We start from the raw sequence: 27,594 nt of genomic DNA on the forward strand, positions 1-27,594 counted from the left end.
AGGTCTTAAAATATAATGTATGAGACACCAATAGCTTTGACTATATTCATATTTGGAGGAAAATATGCCCTCCACTTCTAACTTGAAAGATACAAATTAATTTTTCTCAATAGAATACTTTTTTAATTGATTTATTTTTAATTGAAGGATAATTGCTTTAGAGAATTTTGTTGGTTTCTGCCAAACAACAGAATATTTTCTATCTTAGTGTACATCTGAATTTAGTTGTATGCAGACTTCATAATTTTCCCCAACAATGAGTGGATATTTGTTTTAGATGTGAATACACTCATTCTCAGCCTTACTCTAGTTTTCTCAACAACAGTGCTCTAAGTTCATCTAGTGTCTCTAGTCTACCAACAAAACCCTCTCAGCCTCAACAATCTTCAAGGATCAGTTCTACTGAAAGAAAAGAAAAGATAGAAAGGAAGGAAAGAAGGAAGAAGGAACACATCACTATAAAGCAATTATCCTCTGGTTTTAAAAAAAATGCAAAATGAAAGAAAGAAGGGAAAAAGGGAATGAAGGAATAAAGAAAAGAAATATCCCTTTATAAAAACACCTAACTTAAATTTCTTCCTACAGTTCAAATTTAGGTCTTCAGGGTCTTCATTCTTCTCACAAAAATGTTGTAAATCAAAGCAAACTCTCCTTAGAGCAACTGGAAAAAAAAATTCTTTCTAAAATAACATTTTCCTGTAACTGTTCATGGGAGTTGAGTTCATCATATGTTAAGCATGTCCCAGCCTGTTATTTTTCAAGATGTCTTCAATATGATCAAGGGACAGGCCTCTAGGGCATCATCTCTGTTCTATACCTGGAAAAAACAATGTACAGAAATTTCCATAAGAGAGGAGATTGACAGTCAATACATAAGACTCAAGAGGCAAGGAAAGCCCACAGGGTTAATGCACTGCATTCAAATACAGACCTGACTCAGGGCTCTGAATATCCAGGTCCAGATCTTCGATGGGTGGATAATGCCTGAGGCTTGATACCAGGTCTGATGTCCACGTTTGACATCTATGGCAGACCTCACACCCTCCTGCCTTGTGATTTGGAAAAACTCGAAATCTCTCCTAAGACTGTGACCCATGTGAGAAGTGTCTGAGATTATTTTCCTTGAAACTATAATTCCTTCTGACAACTCCAACACCAGGCAACCCTGGTTACTAACTGGTGGATTTAATTTTTCACACTGTGGCAGCAGTGTAGGAAATCTTAGTCCCTCGAAACCACACACGCTGGGTTACTCCCTGAAGGAGACAGTGACACTGCAGGAACTTGTTGAACACAGAGGACCTCAAAAAGGACCATGGACCCCAAGTGTCGCCAGTGGCAGAGTCAAATCCTTCAGTACATTCACCAAAAGTGATCCAGCTGGAAGTGTTCTTTCAGGTTCCCATTAGAGACTAGCAGATTGCCTACCTGGCAGACATTGTTGCATAACAGCTGTACTTTGGACAGAGCACACTGGTGGACCTTGGAAAATCAATTGGAAAATCTACCTTTTCCTCAAGCATATGGACCTTCCTGAAACCTGTAAGAGAATGGGGTAGGGTAGGGTGAGTTTTCAATAGGAGACACATAAAGACCCTCCTAGCACTCATTTCTAACGTCAGAACATGATAAATGTTGGTCAGAGTACAATGCACAGTTGTCCAGAGGAGGGAGAGATTAGTTTGGTTAAGAAGGATGGGGAAAGGCTCCCTGGTGGAAGTTATAGTTGAACTGACTTAAAGGATGAAGGATTTTGACCAATGGAGGGACTGGAGAAAGACATGACAAGAAGAGGGTTAGCAGCTTAGGCAATTCAGGAAGGTGGATGGGACTGTGTTTGGACAAGAGCATCCACTCTGCGGGAATGAGTCAGCACTGATGGCCAGGTCAGAGCAGTGGCTGCTGTGGTGAGATGTAGCCTGATGGGGTAAGGTCTTGCAAACCAGGATAAAGGATTTGGATTTTTGTCCTGTGAGAAGTCATAAGAAATCAGAGATACAAAAGAGGCAATGTGCTTGGAAAGTGTTTTAGAAAGATCACTGTGGATGAGAGGATTGGTTTGGAGACCCAAAGCAGTGAGCTCAGATATAAAGTTTGTGTGAAAGCTGAGATGGACAATGGAAAGGTCAGGAATAAGCACCTGGAAAGAGAAAGCAGATTCAAGAGACATCAAAAGCAGATGAATGATAAGTGGGAGTCAAGGGGGAGAGAGAGGGCCTCTTTTTTTTTTTTTTTTGAGAGGGCCTCTTAATGGCATCCTGCTTGTATGCTGGAAGATTCTCTAGCTTGTATGTTTCAAGACTTTGTCGTCAGAAATTAATTCTATCTGTTTTTACTATATTAAGACTTAAAGTGTTGATCTTCCTAAGAATATTTTTATTATGTTTCTATGGTCCAAACGACTAATCTCCAATGACAGAATTTCAGAATTTGAGGGTAGGGAGTTTCTGGGCCCTCAAAACTCATTCCATAATTGGCTGTCCACCCTTATTTATGAATTCAGCATGTGAAGGAGCATCCAGCTACTGGACTGAAATCACTTGATTACCGTTATCTTTTCTTCTCTCTATTCAGTTTGGCCTAAGGAGAGCTAGATCCAGAGAAAGTCTATCATAAGTTCTTGGCTTCCCCGGCCAGTCAATCAAAGCCCTCTTCCTAGTAAAATGGTTAGGCTATTACATACCTCCCAGCACCAAGGGCAACCTTCCCCAGGAGTCTTTGATGAGTCAGTCTAGGGCCATCATACTACACACATGAATCTTCTCAACTAGCTTCACTGTCCCAGGTATCATCAGCACCGCTGTGAGGGTGCCTGGCCACCCTGTCACACCACCGGTTTTGCTGCAGGCACACCCACAGCCACACCACCAGCCTTCCACCTCTGCGTGTCTGTGTGCATGGCACTTCTGTGTAACCAGCCATCCTGGGATGACTCTCCCCTTACTTCGTTGTGCAGTCTCCCATAATCCCTTTAAAATTCTTCAAAAGAGTATCTTGCAGAAAGAGGAATAGTCTTAGGAAAGAGAGAGGGAAAGAGATGAGGGAAGACAGAAGCAGAGGTATGAGTCAAGGCTTTGAGGAAAGCAATAAAAGAGAAAGACTCCAGTGACCTCCATTAGTCCTGGCTCTCAAAATAAGATTGGCCCTAAAGATAGCTTATTATTTATCCCAAATTAAAATTTCCTAGCTCTGCAGTCACTGGAGACACGGTGAAAAGAAAACCATCACACAAAAGATGCCGTTATCCTCACAGCAGGAACAATTGCAACCAATCTGATTCTACTCCAAGAATAGAAAGATAACAGTGCAAAGACAGAAAGCTCAAAACTGTGAATTGTCAACAAACAGAACTGTTTCTTGAGGGAAGAATGGTTATAAAGGAAGGTAGGCAGAAAAGGAACCCTCTGGCTCTAAGATGGGGCAGGAATTGCCAGGGAAAGTTCTAGTTTGTGTTCCTCCAGGGTGAACCTACCACCAGCTGTGCTGACTGGGAACAAACCCTGCCTGGATCTGTGCAGACCCTGGAAGCCCCTCAACCCACCCCTGCCCAGCTTCGTGTATATTTCTGAAGTTAAACATCACCACCAGACTTTAAACTCCACGGTGGCAGAAATTTCAACTGGTTTTCCTTTCCACCGCATCCTCAGCACTCAGCACAAAGCTTGTATACAGCTGACATTCAATACATCTTCACTGAACAGATGGTTGCCTGATGAATGGATTCTTTAAAATGAACAAAGTACTTCTTCCCTTTCTGGCTTCTGAAGAGCAAGTCCCAGAACCAGAACCAGTCAGGAGGGTAGTGCTAGCCATCGTTCCTTCAAGAAAAGGACTGTTCCTACCTTTCCGCCTCCTTAGGTTCCTGAAGCTCAGAAACAAGGACCCCAGGGATCACGACCCACCAAATGTCTTTCAACAAAAGATTCTCTCCCTGGTTGTTTCCTTTCAGAGAATGAGCCCCCCGGGGGCTGATAAGGAAATGGCGCCATATGCGAAAACGCAGGCCCCTAGTGGCGGAGGGGCACCGAGCTCCTCCAAAGGGGCCCGTTGGCTGTTGCCTTTGAACAAATCTGAGTGTGTCTTTCGATAGCGCACGCACCAACCACCCCCTGAAGACCTCTTTCCTTTATGGCTGCAGCAACGAAGCAGCCACATGGTTGTTACAGATAAGGTGGCCTGACTGCCTGGTGCATGCAAAGTAGGCTTCACGGTAAACAGCGCCGGGAGGAACTGCCGCGCTGCCACGTAGCGGCTGCTCTGCGTCTGGCCGCCCTGCCTCTCTAACTGGCTCCCAGGTAAACGGCTGCAATTCTCCTTTGCTATCCTTTTTCTCTTTGCCGATGGTTTCTGTGGGACCTGAAATTACACAACTTCCAACAGAGCTGCCATGATTGGGAGGCATGTGACGTGCCAATGCCTATGTAATATTCCTGGTGGGAAATATAACTCTGATATCTGCAGAGACTAACAGGCTCACTCATACCTTCCATGCCTTTCAAGGCACCCTGGTATTGGAGCCTTACCAGTTGTTTGTAGACAGAGAGCTATCCTCCAGGACCTAAACCATTAGGCACGAGGAGCCAAGAGACAAAGCCATTTACTGCCAGCTCTACAGGCACCATGAGACACCCTTAACATCACACAGGACAAAGGCTGTATGCCTCAAGCAAGCTCAACACAGAAAATTCAGAGGGCATCCACCAAGAGAGAGGGTGTTCAGGATCATCTTAAACTCCCTCCACTCGTTCATCGATTCATTCATTCAAAACCAAAGGACCCTCATGGTTTAGAAATCAATATCCTAAGTGCTATGGGAATACAAAGATACAAAACAAGCACTTCTCAAATAATAAAATGTATTCAGCCGTTAACACCTCCTCACATTTATCTTGCTAAACCAGAAGTGAAAATTAAATCCTGTTGAATTACTTGCATCTTTGACCTGACACATAAAAGCACAGTCCCCAATACCCAGAGCGACAAACAAATTGGACACAGTAAAAAAAAAATCAAACCCAACAATTAACATCTTAATCACAGACCCTTGGAAACCTAACATTTCTAACAGCCTGAAAGATTTTAAGCATCTACATATACATATGTAAAATACTAGTACATTAAATAAATAATCGATAGATAATAGAAAGATACATGTGAAGAGTAGGTAGCATAGTAGCAATGACTGAGTTCACCTTCAGACTTGGAAGCCAGACTTGTTGAATTTTGGATCCCAATCTTCCACTTAGTGAGTCACTAGCTATATGACCTTGGGCAAGTTACTTTATGCCTTGCCTCTCTCAGTTATAAAATAATTATAATAATAATACTTACCTTAGAGGACTGTTGCAAGAGTTAAGTGAATTATTACATGTAATGCACTTAGAGTGTCACTTGGCACAGAGGAAACACAGGAAGTTTTAGCTGCTATTGCTGTGGATGGTGATGAGATCATGATGGTGATTATCACTACATATCTGCATCCCTGTATTGGGCTGGCCTAGGCCCTTAGCAACCTGATAAAGAGTAAGTCAATCTCTTGGACAATTAAGCATTGTTTTTATATTAGCATCCCATCTAATAAAAGCTAAATATGAGTGGGAATTCACAGAAATACAATTCAAAAGACTTTCAGGACCTTTTTTACTGGATGCTGATCAATTATTACAGGCTTCCTATATAGAAAAAAGTAAAATCAGCAGAAAGCAAGACATTATGAGATATTCAAATAAAACAGTAGCCTGACCCATTAAATGGATAGTGGAATAATTTATACATGTAGAGCCAGAAAAAAAGTTAAAGTTGCTTATGAACATAATCATAAATAAGGAATTAGTTTTTTCAACATCGTAAGGCATACTACATGACCTGAAAATGTTCCTATATCCAAAGAAATTATAAATCAAGTCAAAGTACACCTGACTCTATGGCATCCTAAAATAACTGTCAAGTGAAGATCATACCATGATTTCAGAAGTGCATAATCTCTACAAATACACACTCACATTGGCCTCTGTTTGTTCATGGAACCACCCATGAAAACTCCTGGGTGTGAACTGCTGAGCTGAGAACTTGAAATAAGCAGGCTTGTCTTCTCTATTTTCTTTTCTGAAGATGCAGGATCTCCTGCGGCTTCAGATCTTGCTTTTATTCATCAGTGGAAACACTAATCCCCTGCTGTTTTGCTGGCTTTCTCATTTGCAGCCAGCATATGGGCTCATCAGCACCAGCGCCCCCAAGAGCAGTCCTTCAAGTGCACAGAATCACACAAAACAAGAGGCTTTTCTTGGGATAAAAGAACTAGAGAAGGACCCTTTGCAAAATTTGGCTTTGGAAATCTGATTTCAAAGTCTTAACCCTGATGGGACAGGCCCAGATTGACACAGTGGTGAGCGAGTGAGTCACTTTCTTTCCGGGTTTTCTCTTCCCCAGGGGTACCTTGGGGTTATTTTTAACACAGCCCCCGAATTGCTGAATGCTTACGCAGAAAATTCTGGTTTCCTAAAGGACACTGACAACTTTAGGAACCCTCCTGTATTTTCAACCAATAAAAATCAGTTCAGTCAACTCTCCCTAGAGCAACCAAAATTCAAAGGCCATGCCATAATGAAATAGATTCTTTGTGACTCTGTCACAAAGATCTCTGATTATACCACGCTAACAGTCTCAGTAAGAGAAATAACTGTTCTTCATTTTCCACTACCATCAGAGGGAGAGGAAGTCTGGATACAGTAGAAGAAAGTTATTAGAGAATGAGGCATTGACTGGAGAACACTGCCCACGGGTGGGTTTCCTGGTCTCTTCCTGTAGGGACCAAATGAAAACTGTGATGGAGCTCATGGTATACTTGAGCGCATCTGTCCCAACCACCTCATCATCTCACTGGAAGCCCTCTAATCTCCCTACGTGATCCTGGAAGAAAAGGTGAACAAGAAGGTTAAAGCCATTTAATAAATGTTCATCAAGTATCCGTAAGTCTCAGACTATAGAATTGGAGAGGTTCATTTTTTTAATTCAACAATATATGCTGAGTGTCTACTCAATATGCCAAACACCATCTCAAGAGCCAAGGATACCAAGGCAGGAAACACAAGCTTTCTACCATTCTGGAGTTCACGCTGTAGTGGGGCTTGTAACCTAACAGAGGAACGGAGTCAGACACATGTGAAAACAAGACAAGTACCTGGTTGTGATGATCATGGGAGGGTTCCAGAAGGAAGGCACAGACTGGAATTAAGACCTCTAGATTTCAGGATGAGCTGGGTGATGGGAGCCTGGAAAACATCTTAAAGGAGCTGAGCTGAGACTAAATACGGAAAAGTTTTTTTATTTACATCACAAGGTCTCAAGTCAGCGACAGAAGCAGAATTACAACTGTAACGCGTCCCTACTTGCCTCCATGCTGTTTTGCTTCACAGCTGCTTCATTCAATGCCGTGCAGCTGGGTAACTGAGTCGCAGATGGAATACTGGCAGCCAAAATCTTTTTAGAGACAAATGACACTGTGATTTTCCTTGACACCCATTGAAATTCCTCACTAATTTCCAAAAATATCTAATGTTTGCTTTAAAACAACCAGTGGTGCCCAGACATTTCAGGAAAAACAAATCAGAGAAGCAGAGTAATTCCAGCCATCTGAGCGTTCTGAGCCCAGATCAATCAGATGGGCAAAAGCCACTTACTGAAGGCCGTCCTGGGGTACCAGGCAGCTGAGATCCAAACCAAGAGAGTCAGAAATGCAGCTTCCACTCCCTTCATTCACCTCCATTTCTGTTCTTTGGTTGCTTGTCCAACCACCCAATGCCAGAGCAGAGAAACAGCAGCTAGAAACAGGCCAAACAGAAGTTATCTTCCATACCGAGATGAAGACAAATCATGGGCAAACATCAGAGTCTGACTTCCCTGTTAAAAGTTCTTAACGTGAGATGTTTGAGACTAATGAGCAAGAGGAAGGAAAGGTATTTCCTTCACTAAACTTATCTCCTTTTTTATCCCAAAGAACTCAAAGCGGGTGAGAGTAGATGAGTTCTCAAATCAAAGGTAAGGTAGGTCTTAAAACTTCCAATTATAGAGAAAATCAAAGTTCTGGCACTCTCCCACTGATATTCAAGTCACCCAGTGGATATTTGATACTGAAGACTCAGAGGGGCAGAGACCATCAGAGAGAATGGTGCTAGTAGCCAGTATGGGTTGATTTGATCTGACCCTGGGGTCTTTTTGCTTCTTCAGTCCACCTATTGTTTCTTCATCCCAATTGGACAAAGAAAACTGGGACTCTAGCTCATATGTGGCTTCCATCCTTAGCTGCAAGAGATGATCCTTTGCCTACAGACACAGAAGTTATTGATTCTACTCCTTAATTCTGTGTGTGTTAGTTGCTCAGTCATGTCTAATTCTTTGCGACTTCATGGATTGTAGTTCACCAGGCTCCTCTATCCATGGCATTTTCCAGGCAAGAATACTGGAGTGGGTTGCCATTCCTTTCTCCAGGGGGGTCTTCCCAACCCAGGGATTGAACTTGGGTCTCCTGCATTGCAGACAGATTCTTTACCATCTGAGCCACCTGGGAAACCTTCAACTCTGATGCACTGCAACTCTGATGTGGCTCTATTCATTTCATCCATTTAACCTGCTCAACTTACCTGATCACAGTCCTAAGGACATAGCTCAGCTTCCCTGCTTCTCCCACAGGAATATTCTGCCAGGCTTGGAATGAGAAGCTCTGTATCTCTCCTGGTGACTATGACTCAGGAAAGGAGCTCTGACTACGTCACTAACCCAACCATGACAAAGCAGAAGAGATGAGGCAAAGAAACCACCATCTGTGGTGGCCTACCACTGTGTGCCGGGCGTGGGGATGAGTGTCACATGTGTGTTCTCTCATTCCCACCTACAACATCCCTACAAGGTAGTCACTCTACTTGCAGATGATGAAATCAAGATTCAGAGATGTAGCTTGCCCAGCTACTGGCAAGTTGCAAAGCAAGACTCAAAACGTAGAGCTCTAAGACCTGCCAAGCTACTGCTCTTTCTATGGGTAGTGACATCACCTAAGTACCAATGGTGATGTCAGAATGTTAGCCACAAGCAATTCCAAGCAGACTCTTGGATAGGAGCTATCCTGCTGCTGCAGAGTACCTCACTACTCCCCTCACCTACAACATGGGCAGACCTGGCTTCCCCAGCTTTGGGCTTGGGTTGTTGGCAAATCCTCCCCTAATCTCAGACATCACTTAGATGAGCAACCCACCAGTCTCCTTGAGAGTCAGGAGGACCCACAGAGAACTCCTGATTGGATCAGCAGGTATGTTAAGTTTCTCATATTGATAAGCTCTCTGCTGGACACTGAGAATGCAAATACAAAGATGCTATCTTTGTCCTAAAGAATCTTAAAGTCCAATGCAGAAAACAAACAAATTATCAGATAGTTATAATAAAGGTGATAAGTGCCGTGACCCAACAAGTTCAAGGAGCCCTGGGAGACACCTCCCCTGGGTGAGGTGGGAGTGGAGAAGGAAGGTACAGTTTTTTCAGGAAGAAAGAGCAGCCACTGCAAAAACTGGGCGTATGAGGACTAAAATACATTTTCAAACCTGCAAGTCCTTTTTGTGCAGCAGAAGTACTAAGTTCAAGCAGACGAGTGGCCCAAAGTGAGACTGGAGAGGGAAGAAGATCAGGAGATCATGTGGCCATGACATAGGATCTTCACATTCCCCTAAAAGCCAAGGGGAGTGAATAGGAGTTTCAGCAGAGGTGTGACCTGGTCCCCTTTGGTCTGAACAAAAAATTAGTGTGAGGCCTGCATGGAGAAGGGATGAAACAGGGAAGGATTCTGGAAGCAGGAAGGCCTTTAGGATAGTAGCGTAATTGCTGTCAACTGGGGAAGAAAGCTTTGCCTGGGGCAGGGGTGGCTATGAGCAGAGGGGAAATTGGGAGCTGCACAGATTCTGAGTGGAGGCAGGACAACAACTGGCAGACTGGCTAGCTCCTGCCCACACCGCCCTTTCCGCCTCCAGCTCCTGGAAATGCTCTCCTGACAGAGCCTCCTCCCAACTCTCCGGGCTCAGTTCACAGTTACCCCTTCTGAGTATCCCAAGCAGAAGCAGCTCTTTTTCTGTGCTCCTGGAGTGCTTTGGATCCACCTTTAAAAAAAAAAAAAAATAGCATTTCATACTCTTTTGCAATTGCTCTCTGTCTGTCTCCCCAAAAAGCTGAGCACTCTCAAGGCAGAACTTTACATCTTTATGTCAGAAGTTTGCTCTTACATCTCCCTAGTAGTACTTGACCTGTGATGTCATTAGCCCATGTTTGTTGAATAAACAGCCTAACCTGTGGCCTTGCAAGCCTGTCGCTCTCTCTCTGAGGAAGTGGCTAACCCCCAGCCACCCTTACAACGGACAAACCGTCCCATGGCTAGACAGCAGCTGATCTGGGCAGGGACAGGCAGGGGACCAGCACACCGCAGAGTCATCCCCATAAAGCCATGCTGTGGACCTGTGCCCTCTTCCACCTGGCCATCTGCTGGGCAGGTAAGGACAAGCTGATGGGCCTTTTATTCTTCAGGAAAGTCAGGAACAGTTTGCTGGGGTCAAAGGGAGAGTGTTGCTGAGCCTGGCTCTGACACTCCTCCCCGTGGGACGGAGGGACTTCTCTGAGGCCTCTCTAACTCAGGGCTTTCCCTTTCAGGGGTCTCTTTGGATGTAATTTTGGAATCAGAGACCAAAACTCTGACTGTCCTCCTTGGGGAGCCTGCCACCTTCCGTTGCAATGTAACTGGAGGGAACTGGAAGAACTATCAGATGAGTTGGTATAAGAGGAATGAGAATAACGTCTTAACTTTAGTATACAGACTAAGCAATAATTCTAATGAAAATGTAAGGGGTAATTTCAAGGGGAAAATTGATACTTCAAAAAATCAATACGTACTCAACATTCAAAAAGCAACAATAAAAGATGTTGGAACTTACTACTGTGGATCCGACATCCACAGTGCTACAGTCCTGATTCTGATCGCCTCAAATCTCCCCGAGTCAAACCAAGGCAGCAGATCCAACGAGAGACCATCTTTGGCTAAAATGAGCACCACCCCTGAGGTGAGACCACTTTATAACCTCAACAGGAACATCTGATAAGAGAGTCAGGAGTTGAGCTGGGGCCTTAGCTTTGTAGTTGGTGGAGAGGAACTTTATCAGCCAAAGTGGGCAGAAAGGTCTGTTAGGGTTTGTACAGGGAGACCAAGGGGACCCTGCTTCTCTCTCACAGACTCCTGAGAAAAGACTGGGGGTAAAAAAACCAGCTTTCAATACTGAGAAATTCCTCTCATTGTGGAGAGGCTGAGATGAACATATTTCTTCTCTAGGGAGTGCTTGCTGTAGCTCATCCCAGAGTCTTTATCATGAAAGCCTTTGTGTGCATAAACCAGATAAAGCAATGATGGTTTTCCATTACCATCCTAATCAAAATTTCCAAAGCTATTAGAGATAGCTTTAACTCCTAGTCTGTGATGAAGGATGACTACAGTCATTTTCTGAGATGCTCCCTAACTATTTCAGATAGTGAATGTTTTATATCTTCCCTTAGCGACAGAGGAGCCCAGGGGACCCATGGGGAATGCAGGGAGGGATAACACATGGCCTTCTGTTATGTGGGTTGCCAAGAGATACTTTGGAGACAAATATTTGTGGCAATGTGAGATTTCTGAAGTGGTCATAAATCAACTGAATTTTTAAAAAAATAGATCCCTGAGTCACAAGTTGAAATGGAAGAGACTGAAGTGTCTGGAACTAGAGGAAGTCAAGGCCTGGAGGCACCACGGAGCAAACTGATGTGCAGGAGGGATTAAAGACACAAACATTTCATAATCATCAAGGGAATGCTTTCATCCTATTGGCCTTATAGCCATCTCTTTGTTTTTCTGCTCAAGTATCTATCTGTCTGGAATCCTCTGTATACATAAGGTTAAAAGTCAGGCAATAGGATACAGAGTAGATGTGAATGTGAAAACTACAACTTTCCTCACGCCTTCTTCCCAATATTCTTTCCAATGTTACCTTCATCACACATTTAGTTACAGGGCACTTACTGTGTTTATAATATTGGTATAGGTCATGGGAATAGAAAGAGTTCTGTGTTAACGTCTACTTTAAGCTGTATTCTCATAAGTGGATTTATAACTTATTTTAAAAGACATCATTAGAAATTAAAACTAGAGAGATGAATAAATGATTAAAAAAATACTAGCAAGTACAATCTAACAGTGAGTGCTGCGACTTCACATGCAGTGTTCCAGGAGTTCATGAAAGGACAATCGGTATGAGAAAAGTTTCCTAGGACAGCTAAGGTTTGAACGAGTTGGGACTTGGATAAGTGGGAAGGAGGAAGAAGGCTATTTCAAGGCGAGTGCACTGGGTATCTACCTTTATATAATGAATTACCACAACACTTGGAAAGGTTCAAAGCATTTATTATCTCACAGTTTATATGGGTCAAGAATCCAGGTGTGTCTTAGCTGGGTCCTCCAGGGTCTCTCATCAGGCTGCGGTCATCTCAAGCATCAGCTGGAAGAGAATCCACTTTCAGGTTCATTCATGTGGATGTTGGCAGAACTTGAGTCCTCAGGTAGACTCCTCCACAGGTTCCATCATAGCATGGTACTTACTTCCCTACAGCAAAGGAGAGAGAGCATCCAAGATGGAAGGCACAGTCTTTTGGAAACAATCTTAGCAGCAGCATTCCATTGCATCTGCCATATATCATTTAGTAGAAATGAGTCAGTAAGTGCAGCCCATACTCGAAGGAAGGAGATTATGTGAGAGCATGAATGAATACCAGGAAGTAGGGCTCATTGGGGGCTGCATCAGAGGCTTCCTCCCACCAGGGATTAATGCCACAGAGCTGGAAAAGAGAGAGCGAAAGCTCTGCTTGAGACCAACTTGTTTAAACCCTCCTGGCTACATGACCAAAGAGATTTGATTTTATCTTATAAGCCAGATTTTCTCAAACTTTATTGTGTAGGCAAAGCACTAAGAGAGATTGTTTCCAATCCAATTCTGAACCCAATCTACAAAGATTCTAATTCAGCGTATCTGGGGGCAGGCCTAGGAACATGTATTTATAACAAGGACCCTGGGCGATTATGATGCAGGTGGTCCAAGGACATGTCTGAGAAATTCTGATATAAGCAGAAAAAGAACTGTTGGATATCTCCAAGTTCTTCTGCCCTGATGACAGAGAAATGGGCACTAGATATGATCAAAGAATCTCTTGAACAACAGTTTTTAATTCCAACTGCATATTTGACTTACTTGGGAAACTCTTTGAATATACCAATGTCTGGAATGTATCTGGAGATTTTGATTGCATTGGTGTGAGCATAGAGCTCTAGCTCCCAGGTACTTCAGCCTCCCCTCCCTGTCCTCTTCTCTTCCCCTCTCTGGTCTAAGACCTCCTGTTCCAAATTTGGTCTCTGGACCAACATCATCAGCATCACCTAGAGGTTTGTCAGAATGTAGAATCTCAGGTCCACTCTAGGTCTACTGAATCAGACTGCATTTTATTAAGATTCCCTAGATGAATTATAAGCATATTAAGGTTTGAGAACCACTGGTCTAAGGAACCCGTCATTATTGAAAAATTTCATGGAGACATATAAATCAATTTTTCACTAATGTCACCCAAGAATCTATTTTTGTAAAAAGCTCCTGAAGGGACTCTGATGTGCAGCCAGGTGTGAGACTCACAATAAGCAATCAGTCATCCTCAAATCAGGTTACAGATTATTTGTGTTACTAATATAATAAATGGTCTCACTGAGGTGCTATTGTGTCCTTGTATGCTCCTTGGAAGAAGGCATTACATAAATTCTAGGTATGACCATTTCTCATTTATCCACAAGCAGATAAGGAAATGAATTAATATTTATTGAGTCAGTGTACTCTTTAACACACCATGTGACCTTCCTGGATTATCTACTGCAACCCAGGACCTTGTGTTACACACCTTCAACTCAAAATCAAATCAGAAAAAAAATAAATAAAAAAAACACATGAATCATTAGTGTCTGATTAAGTCTGATGGGGAAGAAAAGGGATGGAAGATAAGACCACATGTCTCCAGTTGTCCGTTCCTCCTGCAGGATGGACGAAAACATGAAGTTCTGGCCCATATTGGGATGAGATAACTCAGAATCCAAAACGGGAATGGGGTGAGCATGAAAAACAGCCTGGAGCCAAGGAAAAGGGACATTTGAGGGGAAAGCAAGCAGACTGCCCAGTAACAATCTGCAGAAAACAATGAAAAAACAAATCAGACAAGAATTAAAAGTAAAGGCCTGGAGAAATCCCTGAACTTACCAGGAGGCAGATAAGAAAGCCTTTTACGTAATACTTGAAGCCTCAGACGTGGGTGGAGATAGGGCCACCAAAAGCTCTAATATAGTATGAGCATGGACCAAGTGTTTCTGCCGAAATCCCAGAGCCAAATGAGTGATATGAACGTCAGCCAATATTTTTGTATTGTCCTAGTTCTTCCCTACTGCATTGGTAGAGATGATTGAGGGTTGAATAAATTTATTTTATTGTTATCCCTATTATCCTGCTTTCTTTGATTGTTATCCAGCATGAAAATGGCTCACTTGAAAGAGTTCAGAACAGTAAAGAGAAATCCCAGAGTGTGTGAAAAAGTCTCTGAGGTCAGCTGTCAGGGGGTGACAATAAGCATGCCACTTCCACCAGGTTCCCAAGCAAGAGAGTCCCTGGGCATCCTGTGTGGCTGGAAATGAAGGCCCTGATGGCTCAAAAGGTGCAAGAAGTTACCGTGTAAGAAAGAGGAAAAAAAGAAGGTACCTTATGTCCAAGAACAGTGGCCTCCATTGGCTGCACTTACAAACAAGTCATTCAATATCCTGAAGCCATAGTATGGAGTAAGAGGCAAGAGGGGAAAAAAAGAAAATCAGAGTACACTTCTTCCTCTGCATCAAACCAAGAAAGAGAATGTCATTTCTATCATGAGGTGTCACAACCTTAAAGAAATGACTCATTACAGAATCCTGAAAGTGCCCAGGGAAGATATAGGAAGGGGCGGAGTGAGGAAATGGACTCAAGGAAATCCAAGATGTGACCTTCATCCTAAACAATTAAGAGTTTAAACAGAAAATTAGAATCGTTGAATTTGAAAGCCGGAAGGGATCTTAAAGGTCAAGTAGGAATCTCTCCATTCAATTTACATGTTCATTAAATATTGATTGAGTAAACGATCTTTCAGTCTCAAGTATTTTCAGTGATAGTCCTTACATTAAAAAATCACTTCTTAATGCAGATCAAAGTCTGCCTCCCTGTAACTTTATTATGTTGGTGTTTGTTACACATTGTGAACACTAAGTTCAACCCTCATATTCTCAACTATTTGAAGACAGCTATCACATCCAACCTCCAAATCCTCATTTCTTAATACCAAATACTCTCAACCATTCCTTATTACTGTCTCATACATTCTGAACTCTTTCAAGAAAAGAATCCAAGTTCAATATATTTTTCTGTTCCATACAATTCTCAGTACAATGACTACCATATAGTGAGTAGTTAATAAATACGAGTTGACTGTGAATACATGAAGTATGTATTCACCTGAGCTGTATTCATTCTATGTATACTGATTTTTTAGCATATTCATGTAGATGCTTCAAAATTACCTCAGCAGAACTCCAAGACTTAGGTCAAGAACGTGGCTTTAAATATGATCCTTTCCCAAGGTTTCCTATGTTACATATCATCTCAAATCCATACACTTCTTTTCATCCTCCACCACTAACACCTGGATCCAAACTACCATTTTCTCTTGAAATGTTTCATCAGCCTTTTGAACAAGCTACCTGGTCTCTGGGACCTTTCAACATATCCTCCCTACAGCCAATGTGATCCATTCAAAATACAATCACAGTCATGTCAGATCCCTGATTTAAAATCCTCTAAATTACTTCCCATTGCTTATATGCAAAAGACCAAAATCCTTAAAGAGACCTCTAAGATTCTGCACAATTTGACCTCTTCTAATCTCTACTTCCAGTACCTCTCACCTTCTCTCCTTCCATTTTTCATGTTCCTGTCAAAGAGGTCTTCCTCCAGTTGCTTAAATGCACCAGGTATCCTTCCACCCCAGGACATTTGCACATAGTGTTTCCTCCTTATGGAATACTTCTTCTGTTTCCTCATCACTTATTTAACTCCTATTCATCTTTTGGATCAAAGTTTACACACCAGTTCTTCATATGTGTCGAGATGTCCCAGCAAGTTCAGATTTGGGGTTTTAAGTATGCATTCATATTTCTGTCTGCAATATATTTCACTAATTTAATTAACGTTTAGTTTCTCATTAGTTTGAAAGCTCTGAGACACCGAGGAATCTATCTGCTCTTGCTTGTCTTAAACCTGACAAATTGCAAAAATAAATTTCTATGAATAATTGGATGACTCTCCTAGATTCCAGAATTTCCCAAAATTTGGTGATCATCACTGACTCTGGGCTGCAGGTAGGTCCCAAGCCTTGCTATATTCTCACTTTGGGGTGATCTTGAAGTCTCCAGAGTCACCCTGTGCTACAGACCAAGTGTTCTCAGAAACCAGTGATTTCCATCCTTTCTCTAGTTGTCTGATGTACTCAAGAGCCTATTTCAGGGCATACTGGACAACTGAGATGGTCAGAGGATCTATCCTCTGTATATTTGAGCCAGTTCCCACACAGGGACCTGGGACAGGTAAACAAAATCTGTCCAGAGAAACTGGCCAGCTATGAGAAATCAGAGGGGCCAATATGATTATGAAGATGATTATCTTCTCAGTGACTCCTGGCTGGGCTTCTAATGAGCCTTTTTGGTGTTTTGGATCTCGGATGGGTATTTTCAGTAGCTATATTATTAAAATACACAAGTCTATAATTACAGGGATGGATACCCTCATCCCTCAAACATGTACTGAGCACGCACAATATTCCTGGTGCTGTGCCACATGCTGAGCATTAGAAACCACTAAGGCTCAATTCCTGTCCTCAAGGTGTTCTTCCTAGTGGGAGAAACAGACAAGAAATTAAAGACATTAACAGAGGAAGGAGCACACAGCTGTGAGAACATAGAGAGGGAAGTGATGGCCTAGAGCTGGGGATGGCTTCTCATAGGAAGTGAGGTGAGCTCCTAACAGAGAAAACACTACTTCTTTGAAGCAATATATGCTTGGAAGATGACCAAGATGACCTGAAGATGATCCAGGAAGAAAGATGAAAATCCTTGATAGCTAAGTATATATACGCATGCGCGCACACACACGTACCTTTGGCTGTATGATACCTACAATTTAAACAAACAAACATACTGAAAACAGATGGAAATTTACTGAACTTAGGCTAGACACAATCAGTCTCTTTTTGTGGGAAAGCTAATGTCTATCAGAGCTTTCACAGGGGCTCTTTAACCACAGATGCAGCAAATTCCCTGCCAAGCAAAGCTTAGAGATTTCCAAAGTACCACTGCTGTGCACACCACAGAACAGACCAGCTAAATGGGAATGGTATGGGTTGAGGAGATAAAGATTTAAGAAAAGCAAAGAGGAAAGGGGGAGGGAAAGAACATTATTTCCTTGGATAATGGTCACCCTTTCCAACTTTTTGTTCTTATTGAAGAGCCTTCCCAAACCTCAGAGATTTCCCAGAATTTGGTGATATGGGGCACACCCATCCTGCTAATGGGAACTATGAGGAAATGTGGAGAGACTGTTAGGAAAGTAATGCAGAAACTTGATATTACTTCTGGATTTACATGGATGTAGTAAATAAAATTGTCATTAGTTCAGTTATTTAAACTTTGAACCAGTTTTTGTAAATTAATGAAATGCTAAGAATAATAAATATGTGCACTTTTGCTTTGCATATCCATCTGATTTTATTTAATTTATAATAATTTAATGCAAAACTATCAATTATCTTTATTCACCTTAACAATGTAATTTAAATGTCAAAAAAGAGAAAGTAACTGAGACACCAGGGAAGCCCAACGCACTCTACAGGGAGGCAAATAGTGCCAGTAGGACTAGTTATGAACATTCGCTTCTGTGTGTCCTTTGACTTCCTTCATTCAGTTTGAAATATTGAGATTTCCTCTTAGATATGTCAGCATCTGTAGTCTACACTAAGTCTACAAATCTCTATCTAAGCTGATGGAGTCATCTCATTTTATAGAGTTGTTTCTCACCAGAGCAAAAGCCTAACTTTTCTCCAGTGAAGTATAAAAAAATTCAGCTACAAACTGAGCCACTGTGTTTTCTGCTTCTTCTCCAGGATGGTCTCTCTTCTGGGAGCTCAGGAAAGAAACTCATATTTATAGCAGCCTTCCATATTTCCCTCTTTGTATTTGTCAACTCTGCTACAGTAACAAACAGCACCAATATGACAATAGCTTAAACATTTTTTCTGTTATTCCTACTTTTACAACAAGTTGGTGGCTTCAAGATGCCTGCTAAGCTCTGCTCCCTGCATCTTCTCATTCCAGAATCCAAACTGAAAGATAACTCACTATTTGGGACACATTGTTCTCATGACAGAGGAAGAAGAAAAAAAGAGCTGCTGGCAGAAACTCTGGCAGAGTGCTCCTCAGAGCATCTGCTTGGACATGACATACATTATGTCCACCCATGTTCATTGATCAAAGCCTTTGGGCCACACTCAAACTCAGCTGGGCAGGAACTCGTACCCCTCCCTCAGAAGGCACCATAGGAAATGAAGCAACATGCAGGAATTCATCTTTTTCAAATAAAAGGGAGGATCAAATACTTGTGAATATAAGTGAATACAATAATAATGATACAACCTACCACACCCTTTGACTCCATCCATGTCATTCATATCCAACATGGAGACTTTTTCCCACATCAATTAAAAAGGATTTTGACATATATATACCTATGGCTGATTCGTGTTGATGTTTGGCAGTAACCAATAAAATTCTGTAAAGCAATTATCCTTCAATTAAAAAATAAACAAATTTTTTAAAAAATGAATTTGATATTTTTTTCTTCTTAGAAAAACTCAGAGACCACGCTTGCCAAATTGTTCTTTAGAATGTCACTATCCCTCAAGATGTTAACGGTTATTAAGCAATTTAAAAAAATCCCATAGTCAAATAAGTTTGGCAAATGCTCTACCTTAATAGATCTCTATTAGCATTCACAATTATTTCTTAGCATGTTATGTGCTCTGAGAACTCCTACTGTAAAGATGCCTACGTAGCCAGAACCAGGTTCAGAGAATGCTTTCTATAATGGCACAACCATTAATATCTCGTGAGATTCTAGTGGGCTTCCTGATAGCTCATTTGGTAAAGAATCTGCCTGCAATGCAGGAGACCCTGGTTCATTTCCTAGATCAGGAACATCAGCTGGAGAAGGGATAGGCTACACACTCCAGTATTCTTGGGCTTCCGTTGTGGCTCAGATAGTAAAGAATCCACCTGCAATGCAGGAGACCTGGGTTCAATCCCTGGGTTGGGAAGATCACCTGGAGAAGGGAAAGGCTAGTGGCTAACACTGCTCTCAAAGATTATCGGAGAATCACCCAGTGGATTCTTACTGTTTTCTTATTCCTGGGCATCCAGATTGAAGGATTAGTGATGATGAGAGGGGTTATGCCTGAAGCCGGTGGCTCTGTACAGGCCTCCAAAAGGAGGCCTGCATTCTTGCTAAAATCTTACTCCATGTTAGGAATACGAAGATGCTATTCAGATACTATTTTTTTGCCTGCCTAAGCACACACACCTTCAGTTCAGTTCAGTTCAGTCGCTCAGTTGTGTCCGACTCTTTGCGACCCCATGAATCGCAGCACGCCAGGCCTCCCTGTCCATCACAAACTCCCAGAGTTTACTTAAACTCATGCCTATCGAGTCAGTGATGCCATCCAGCCATCTCATCCTCTGTCATCCCCTTCTCCTCCTACCCCCAATCCCTCCCAGCATCAGAGTCTTTTCCAATGAGTCAACTCTTCACATCAGGTGGCCAAAGTATTGGAGTTTCAGCTTCAGCATCAGTCCTTCCAATGAACACCCAGGACTTATCTCCTTCAGGATGGACTGGTTGGATCTCCTTGCAGTCCAAGGGACTCTCAAGAGTCTTCTCCAACACCACAGTTCAAAAGCATCAATTTTTTGGCGCTCAGCTTTCTTCACAGTCCAACTCTCACATCCATACATGACCACTGGAAAAACCATAGCCTTGACCAGACGGACCTTTGTTGGCAAAGTAATGTCTCTGCTTTTTATTATGCTATCTAGGTTGGTCATAACTTTCCTTCCGAGGAGTAAGCGTCTTTTAATTTCATGGCTGCAGTCACCATCTACACATACCTTGGGCCGGCTTTAATTCTTCCTTTATGCATGAAATATATCTTGAGTCCTTTCTGTGCCAAATGCCACGCCAGACGTGTTTGAGTACATGTTTGAGCTAAACAGGGGCCTTGCCCTCCTTAAGATAAGAGGAGACAGACATAAAGCAGAGAAAGGAATAGCCAACAACTATACAACCTCTCACCTGTGTACTTTACCACTGGCCATCCATTTTTTTTTCTTTTTATTGGAATATAATTGTTTTACAATGTTGTGTTTGTTTCCGCTGTACAAAGAAGTGAATCAACCATACATATGTCCCCTCCCTCTTGGACCTCCCTCCCACCACCAGCCCCGTCCCTCATCTAGGTCATCACAGAGCACTGAACTGAGCTCCCTGCCTTACGGAGTAGCTTTCCACTAGCTATTTTACACACAGTAGTGTATATATGTCAGTGATACTCTCTCAGTTCATCCCACCCTCCCCTTCCCTCCCCATATCCATAAGTCCATTCTCTCTGTCTGCATCTCTATTCTTGAGCTGCAGAGCTTTCCAGGCTTAACTTCTGAGATGTTGTACTTTGCTGATTTTCCTCTATACCACTGGCCTCTCCTTCTCAGTCCCCTTGGAGACTCTTCTACCTAACTTCTGAATACAGAGCACCAAGGGCCCTTGTCCAGGTCCCTCTTCCTTTCTGTATCTTCCCCTCGGTGATCTCATTTATGCTCACAGAGTTGAATTCCACAGACATGGTCAAGACCCCCAAATTAATATCTCCAATGCAAAACTCCCCTTTGAAGATAAGATCTCCCCCCAGTTGAACCACCCTAGCTCTTACACCTCTCTCTTGCTCTCTTTTTTAAATTTATTTCTTTTCTCTGCACTTAACTCTCTTGAGTCATTTCATGTTTTCTCTCTTTTTCCATGATTGTTTAGAAACTTCCTTTATGCTCCTCCTAATTTATAAACCCCTTGAGGGTAGGAATTCTGTTTCATCTCCAGTTTCTACGGGGTGTTGCATAGTAAGTGTTTAATATATGATTATTGAATTTAATGTGTGAGCTGAATTTCTGCTTTAGGGATCTCTGACACACAGCCAGTAACGAAAGGGAATATTTTATTTAAAGAAATAATGCCTCATCCTTCTGTATTTCCAAATGAACAACCTCAGATGAGAGAACACAGATACATACTTTGACATGAGGTGAATACTTAAATTTAAAAATGCTAAATGGAGCCAATATCATCCCTTGTGGTCACCGGAGCTGCCTCAAAGGTTTTATATTAATAAATTGCCTACCTGCCACAGCCCATCTGGCAAGGCTGGTGTGTCAGGCCCATTTGTATCTGCTCCTTCCTTTGAAAAGAAAAGATAAAAGCAAATGACAAAGGTTGGCCTAAAACTGTCCCACCCAACTAGAGCAAGGGTTCAACCACATAGTGCTGATTCCTTGATTTAGATTCAGAACCAAAGAGGAGGACAAAAGAGGAAGACCTCCTGGATTCCAGGAAGATGCTTCAACAGCTGCTATAATAGCTTGTGGCAACTGTACCTCTGTTCCTTCATCTGAATTTTGATCCTGTTCTTTTCCGAGCTCTTCCCAAGGCCTCTTCTACCCATCAAAATCAGCTCGTCTCACATACATTTAGAAGAAAAGAGGACTGATGGAAGCTAAGGATTGTCTAGAGAAAATCCAAGAGCCTGTTTGTACTTGATGATCTGCTAAAGTGTGTTGGGGGTCATGATGACCATACAGAGAGGCCCTGGTTATAATGTAGACATGACCCCATAGCCCCTTGGTGTGTGTACACAGAAGCTGCTTTAACTAATTGTGGTTGCCCTGAAAAAAATCTGTCCTTGGCCTCCACATGCTTGAAGCTTAGGGTTTAGTCTTTCAAAATGAGAGGAAAATCATCTGGATTACCTCTCTTCCATAAAAATAAATATTTTGCAACTACCGTGGCATTTTAAACTCTATTTTCTTTTCCTGCTAGTTTCCTTTCCCTATCACACTTCCCTTAATAAACACAGATTGTGCTGTAATATTTATTAACAAAGGGTTCTCTGGGCCAACAGCGGTTTTAGGAATTCTACCAGGCATTTAGTATGCAGTCCAGTTGAGTCCCCAGCCACGTTGTAAGTCAACACAAACGCGGCAGATTGTGAGTGGAAGCAACAGTTCTCCTAGCACACCGCAGTCTCTGGGTCACCAATCTGGAACTTGAGCTGGCATGTCTGAAAATAAGGTCCTCTGACAGAGATAGATGATTGTCTGTCAGTTGAGTCTTGCAAAAAATCCCCTTTCCCTGGGCTCTTCAGCCCATCTTCTTGGCATGTGCCCTTCCCTCTGCATCTTTTATTTTCCTGCATCCCCGATTTCTCACTGCAGCCTGGACACTGAGGTCAGTTTAGATTGATGTTGTGTGCTCTGTCACAGACCGTGATTTCACTCAAGTGTTGCTTCCATTTGATGGATGCTGAGGTTCTTCCTCGCGCGGGACTGTTTCACTGCCCATGCTTCTTCCTTCACTCTCTTTGGTAACGTCCCAGTTCACAGTCACTTCTCAGTCACGCACGTGTGCAAACTCTCAGACTCCTCGGCAATTAAAGCCCTGCCAACTTGGGTAGCTTGTATTTCTACTCAGCATTCTCTTCATTCACTCATACCAAGTGTTCATTATGCAGCTCAGTGTTAACAGCCCTTTAACTTGTCACTTCCATGATTAATATAACAGCACCTGCATTCTAAACTAGACTTGAACACAGCGACACTGTGGTCATCATAAAACAACCACTTGTAACTATTGTGTCTCCAGCCATGGTGAATATGATATATGGATAACATTGTGTTTACCCCAGTCCTTGGCCCTATACCCATGCCCACTTTCTACCAGAGACTCGTCACAAACCCCACATAACCAAGGAGAATGTCAGAGTTACAGAGGATATGGCAAGGGGGCAGCAGCAAATGCATGGATGCTGTTCCTGGGACATGACAAGGGTTATGGTAACCCAAGCTGCTGTCAGACCAACATCCACTCACATACTGACTTTCCCACTTCACTGGTTTCAGAGTCTCTTTTTCCAGCCCCCAGAGCTACCTCCTGGCCACTTTTTTTTTAATCTACCCAGCTGCCCTCCCCAAAGCACCCTAGAGTGTGTCCATGTTTTCCTTCCATTTTTTTCCTCAGCTCTGTATCTTTAGAACTGACCGCATGTTTTAGCATTCTTTCAGTCTCATTCCTTTTTCCCATCCAACCTGTGATAAAACTAAGTAAAAAAATGTGTTAGTTCAGAGCCCAAGAAGTAAGAGATACCCTGGAGCTGTGTTTGGGCTAGAAGGCCAATCAGAAAAAGTATGGATGACCCAAGTGTTTGCTGGCGGCTGTGGGAGCCACACCTGTCCTGGCAGCTGGGCCACCACATCCTTCTCCCAAGGAAGAGAAAGTGAGGCCTCTCCATCTTGGCATTTCGCCTCCTCTGGCAGCACAGTCCCAACCAGAGAAAAGGGGCATCTCAGTGTCTCTTGCTTGAGGTAGAGTGGGAAGAGTTCACCCTCAGGGGAGGCCTCAGCTATTTCCTCTCCCTTTGATTGGAGGATAAAGGGCTTGGTTTGCTTCCCTGTGGAAGGTAAGGCAGGGGATTTCCCTGGGGTTCTGGGAGAGCCCAATACTGTCACTGCCCTCTGCCTTGGGCACCTTGGCAGGTTAGAGGATGTAAGATGTATAATAGCTTAATTTTACATGGTGCCCAAGTTACAGAACTGGAGCTCCTTAAAGGCATGGAAACACAGACATTCTACAGTCTCATAAACTCCCATCTCCAAAGGAGAAAAAAAAAATTTATCTTCTCCCTCTCTCTGACCTGTTCCCCAGTTCTACTGCCAAATAAGAACCTTGAGAAAAATATTTTTCTCCCCTTTAGGGGAGGAGAGTCAGGGTGTTTTTTCTTATGTACAGAGAAATATTACAGAGGGGGAGGCTTTACAGGCTTCTATTCCAAGCCTGCAAAACAAATAACCTCTGGGCCCAATCCAGGTTTTTCCAGCTTTTTCCTCTCTATTGGATATTGTTGGATGGAAGTACAAAATTACTATTGTTTGGGGTTTGCTATTTTATAAATAGACTTCTTTCGACAAAGGCATAGGATTAGCCTCTTATCAGCATGAACAGCTCTGTTCTGGCCTCTCCATGTTCCACCTGAGGACCACCAGACCCCCACGGTGATTCCAGCAGGCAGGGGAAAAGAAAGAGGAGTGCCGGAGACAGCAATAGATTTACATTCTACCCACAGCTGTCACTGTGGCAGCAATCTTCACTGTGAAATCAGCAGTTTCAGGAGAGCAGAAGGTAATTCACCCCCTCCAAGACCACGTGGCCACTTCAGGGCACTGCACACATTTTCACTCTTTATGGCAGGTCCCCTTGGATGACTGTGCTCTGCTGTGAGCCTGGGAATTACAGGACAGAATCAAGGAAGGAAACAGGGAGGGAGGGTGGGAGCAAGAAAGGGAAGGAAAAGAGAACATGATGAAACACATCAAGAACCCATGACCCTGTGGGTCTGGTGCTGCAGGCTGTGTCCCATCCCACACACATGGTGATGTGCTGTCCAACCTAAGAAATTACAGCCAGCATGCTCTCCTGGCTGAATTCACCCTCTCAGGAGGAAGTCGAGTAGGGTATAATTTAGATCTTGATGGTCAGGGCAGAATGAAGAGGAGGAACCAAGAATCATAGGCTTTGCCCATTTTAATTGGCAGAGAAGGACCCAGAAGGACAAGGACAAAAGCACTTAACAACTGTTTACTAAACACCTACTTAGTGCCCAGCACTGCTGTAGGCGTTCAGGGCAACCAGGAGATAGCTGAAGCTGACCTCAACAGGCCCTCCTGCCCTCTGATCCATAGGAGGTGGGCAGTGAGCCATCACCAGAGAGGAGAGTTATTGAGGGTCCTCTCTTGGTCCTGGAGAAAAGGATGAGACTGACAGACTGTCCCAGTCATAGGTGACATCTGGCCACAGGTTTTGGCTTGTTCCCGAGGCTAACACTATAATAAGCCTTCACTGTACTATAAGATATATTCTTTGTTTTACTAAATGATTCTCTTACACAGTGGTTTTCAACCTTACCTGCACATCAGAATTAACTAAGGAGATTTCTTTACATCCTGATGCCTGGACCTCATCTCTGACCAATTAAATCAGACTCTCTGTGGTTAGCACCCAGGCTTCAGTATTTTTCAAAACTCCCCAGAGGATGCCAGTGTGAGGCCAAGATGGAGAACCACTGCATCAAGGTGGAGCTGATTGTGCTAATTACCTCTCCAGTTTTCCTCTGCCTCTACACTCCTCTTGTCTAAGCTGTGATATTTCCTTTTTATTTTTAGTTTATTCTACTTTGTCCTTTCAGTAGCTAATTCTACAATACCCCATTAAGCCTTCTTTCATGCTTTAACTTTGCTTTTTCTCATTTAATTTTCATTGCCCGCTCCACTTACTCCATCTTCCCATTATGCTTATTTTGTGCTGTGCTTTCCCTAGTATAGCATCGACACTTACAGGGCCCTTGACATGAGCAGAGTACTACAGGAGACACTTAGCTGCTACTAAAAATTAAATCCAATGCAATCATATTTTCCGTTAAATCCTGTGTGACAGTTATGGGCCCTGGTCCTGTGGAAGATGGGCATTTTGGCAAAGTCTATCTCCCTTTCTAGGAAGCAGCTCCCTGGGTACATAAATAAAAGATCCAAAATAAATATACTGCAACAAAAAATAAAAGGAACATCCACAACTAGGGGGGAAGGAAGATTAAAAGCTGTCTGAATCTAAATAGTACATGTGTCCTGCCAAAATATTGGCCTCACTCTATGAGGGAGATGCTGCCATTTGCAGGAGAAAGAAAAAGCCCCCAGATTGTCTGTAAAACTGGTGAGGCTGTTTTCTGGGGGCAGAACATCTGCTGATTCGGGCTCATTTCTGCGTTGTCCACAGGCAAGCCCAACAGCACACAGATGAGTGCCAGAGGCACTGAGGGTGAGATGAGGAAGGAAGGACGGGGAGACAGTCCCAGAAGCAGACTCTTCAGAACTCAGGGAAGCCACGCAGCACATCTCCTGCCACTCAGCTGCCTGGGTAGGAGCCACCTTGGAGCCTCAGAACTGCAGAACCTCCAGCTTCTTCCTGGGCCAGGTGAGCCCTGAAGAGCCCGAAATGTTGTCACCCTCAAGGAGCCAAGCCCACCATAGAAGTGAGTGGATGTTTGCCTAATAATTGGGTGAATGGAAAAATTACCTCCCTGATGAAATGACTCCCGGGAGAGACGATGAGAAGACGAAACTGGAAGGTGGCTCCGTAATGCCACTCTGATACTACAGCCCCTTGACACTCTGATGGGGCTCCTCTCTCTCTTCTTTTCCTTTGACTTTGTTTTTCGGGAATCAAGTCAGATGTCTTGTTGGAGCAAGAAGAGATGTTTGTTCCTTTTAGAAAGAGCGATATTTTGCAGTGCCAAATGACAGGGGCAGGGAAATTAATAATTTCATGATATACTAGTGTCAGAGGAACCAAGATGGCTCCCTGAACTTTATATACCAACAAGGAGACTTCTATGGCCCCAATATTCCGAGGCCATTTTTGGCCATTTATGGCCCCAATTGCAAAGGCCGATTCTCCCTGGAGATTCTTGAAACTACAGTGAGAGAGGAGGGACTTACTACTGGCTGCCCTCACAGTGCAACTCCTCTGGCTCTGCCTGTGTGTGTGCGTGTTAAGTCACTTCAGTTATGTCCAATTCTGTGCGACCCTATGGACTGTAGTCTACAAGGATCCTTTGTCCATGGGATTCTCCAGGCAAGAATACTGGAGTGGGTTGCCATGCCCTCCTCCAGGGGATCTTCCCAGCCCAGGGATAAAACCTGTGCCTCTTATGTCTCCTGCATTGGCAGGTGCATTCTTGACCACTAGGACCACCTGGGAAGCCCCTGGCTCCTCACAGGTTACAGCAAAGCCTACTCTTCCCATCTTCCACAATGATCTAAGGGTAGGTGTCTCTATAGGTCAGTCACAAAGTGTACCCATGCATATTATTTTAAGACCAAATGAGGCAGCATTATCCCCATTTTACTGTCTAAAAACTGAGGCTTAGTGAAGTTAAGTGACTTGCAAGTAAGTGTTGATGTCAGGTACAAACCCAGATTCTCCGAGTCTAAATCCAGTGGTCTCTCCACTACAGAAC

At 43.1% G+C, this 27,594-nt stretch overlaps 2 long non-coding RNA genes and 3 gene segments (V, D, J or C); 3 read left to right on the forward strand and 2 right to left on the reverse strand.

Moving 5' to 3' along the window:
* LOC122704603 overlaps positions 1–27,594 on the forward strand; it is a 331,762-nt gene that overhangs the window by 96,003 nt on the left and 208,165 nt on the right.
* Positions 1–27,594, forward strand: part of LOC122704602 — a 180,795-nt gene that overhangs the window by 31,133 nt on the left and 122,068 nt on the right.
* LOC122704664 lies at positions 125–6,292 on the reverse strand. The gene is made up of 3 exons (XR_006343909.1): positions 6,003–6,292; positions 1,429–1,540; positions 125–817 (listed from the first exon to the last, which is right to left on the reverse strand). It is a non-coding gene; the product is annotated as an uncharacterized LOC122704664 (long non-coding RNA).
* On the forward strand, positions 10,373–19,013 carry LOC122704607. The segment is given in 3 exon segments: positions 10,373–10,526; positions 10,684–11,090; positions 18,530–19,013. Coding segments are annotated over 3 exon segments (465 nt in total).
* LOC122704661 lies at positions 12,183–27,224 on the reverse strand. Of its 2 annotated transcripts, XR_006343906.1 has the most exons (4): positions 26,652–27,224; positions 21,655–24,805; positions 20,375–20,492; positions 12,183–12,659 (listed from the first exon to the last, which is right to left on the reverse strand). It is a non-coding gene; the product is annotated as an uncharacterized LOC122704661 (long non-coding RNA). The 2 variants fall into 2 exon arrangements; XR_006343905.1 differs by lacking the exon at positions 20,375–20,492.

Source organism: Cervus elaphus, chromosome 12, assembly GCF_910594005.1.
Source record: "Cervus elaphus chromosome 12, mCerEla1.1, whole genome shotgun sequence".
In the NCBI taxonomy this organism is placed as follows: Eukaryota; Metazoa; Chordata; class Mammalia; order Artiodactyla; family Cervidae; genus Cervus; species Cervus elaphus.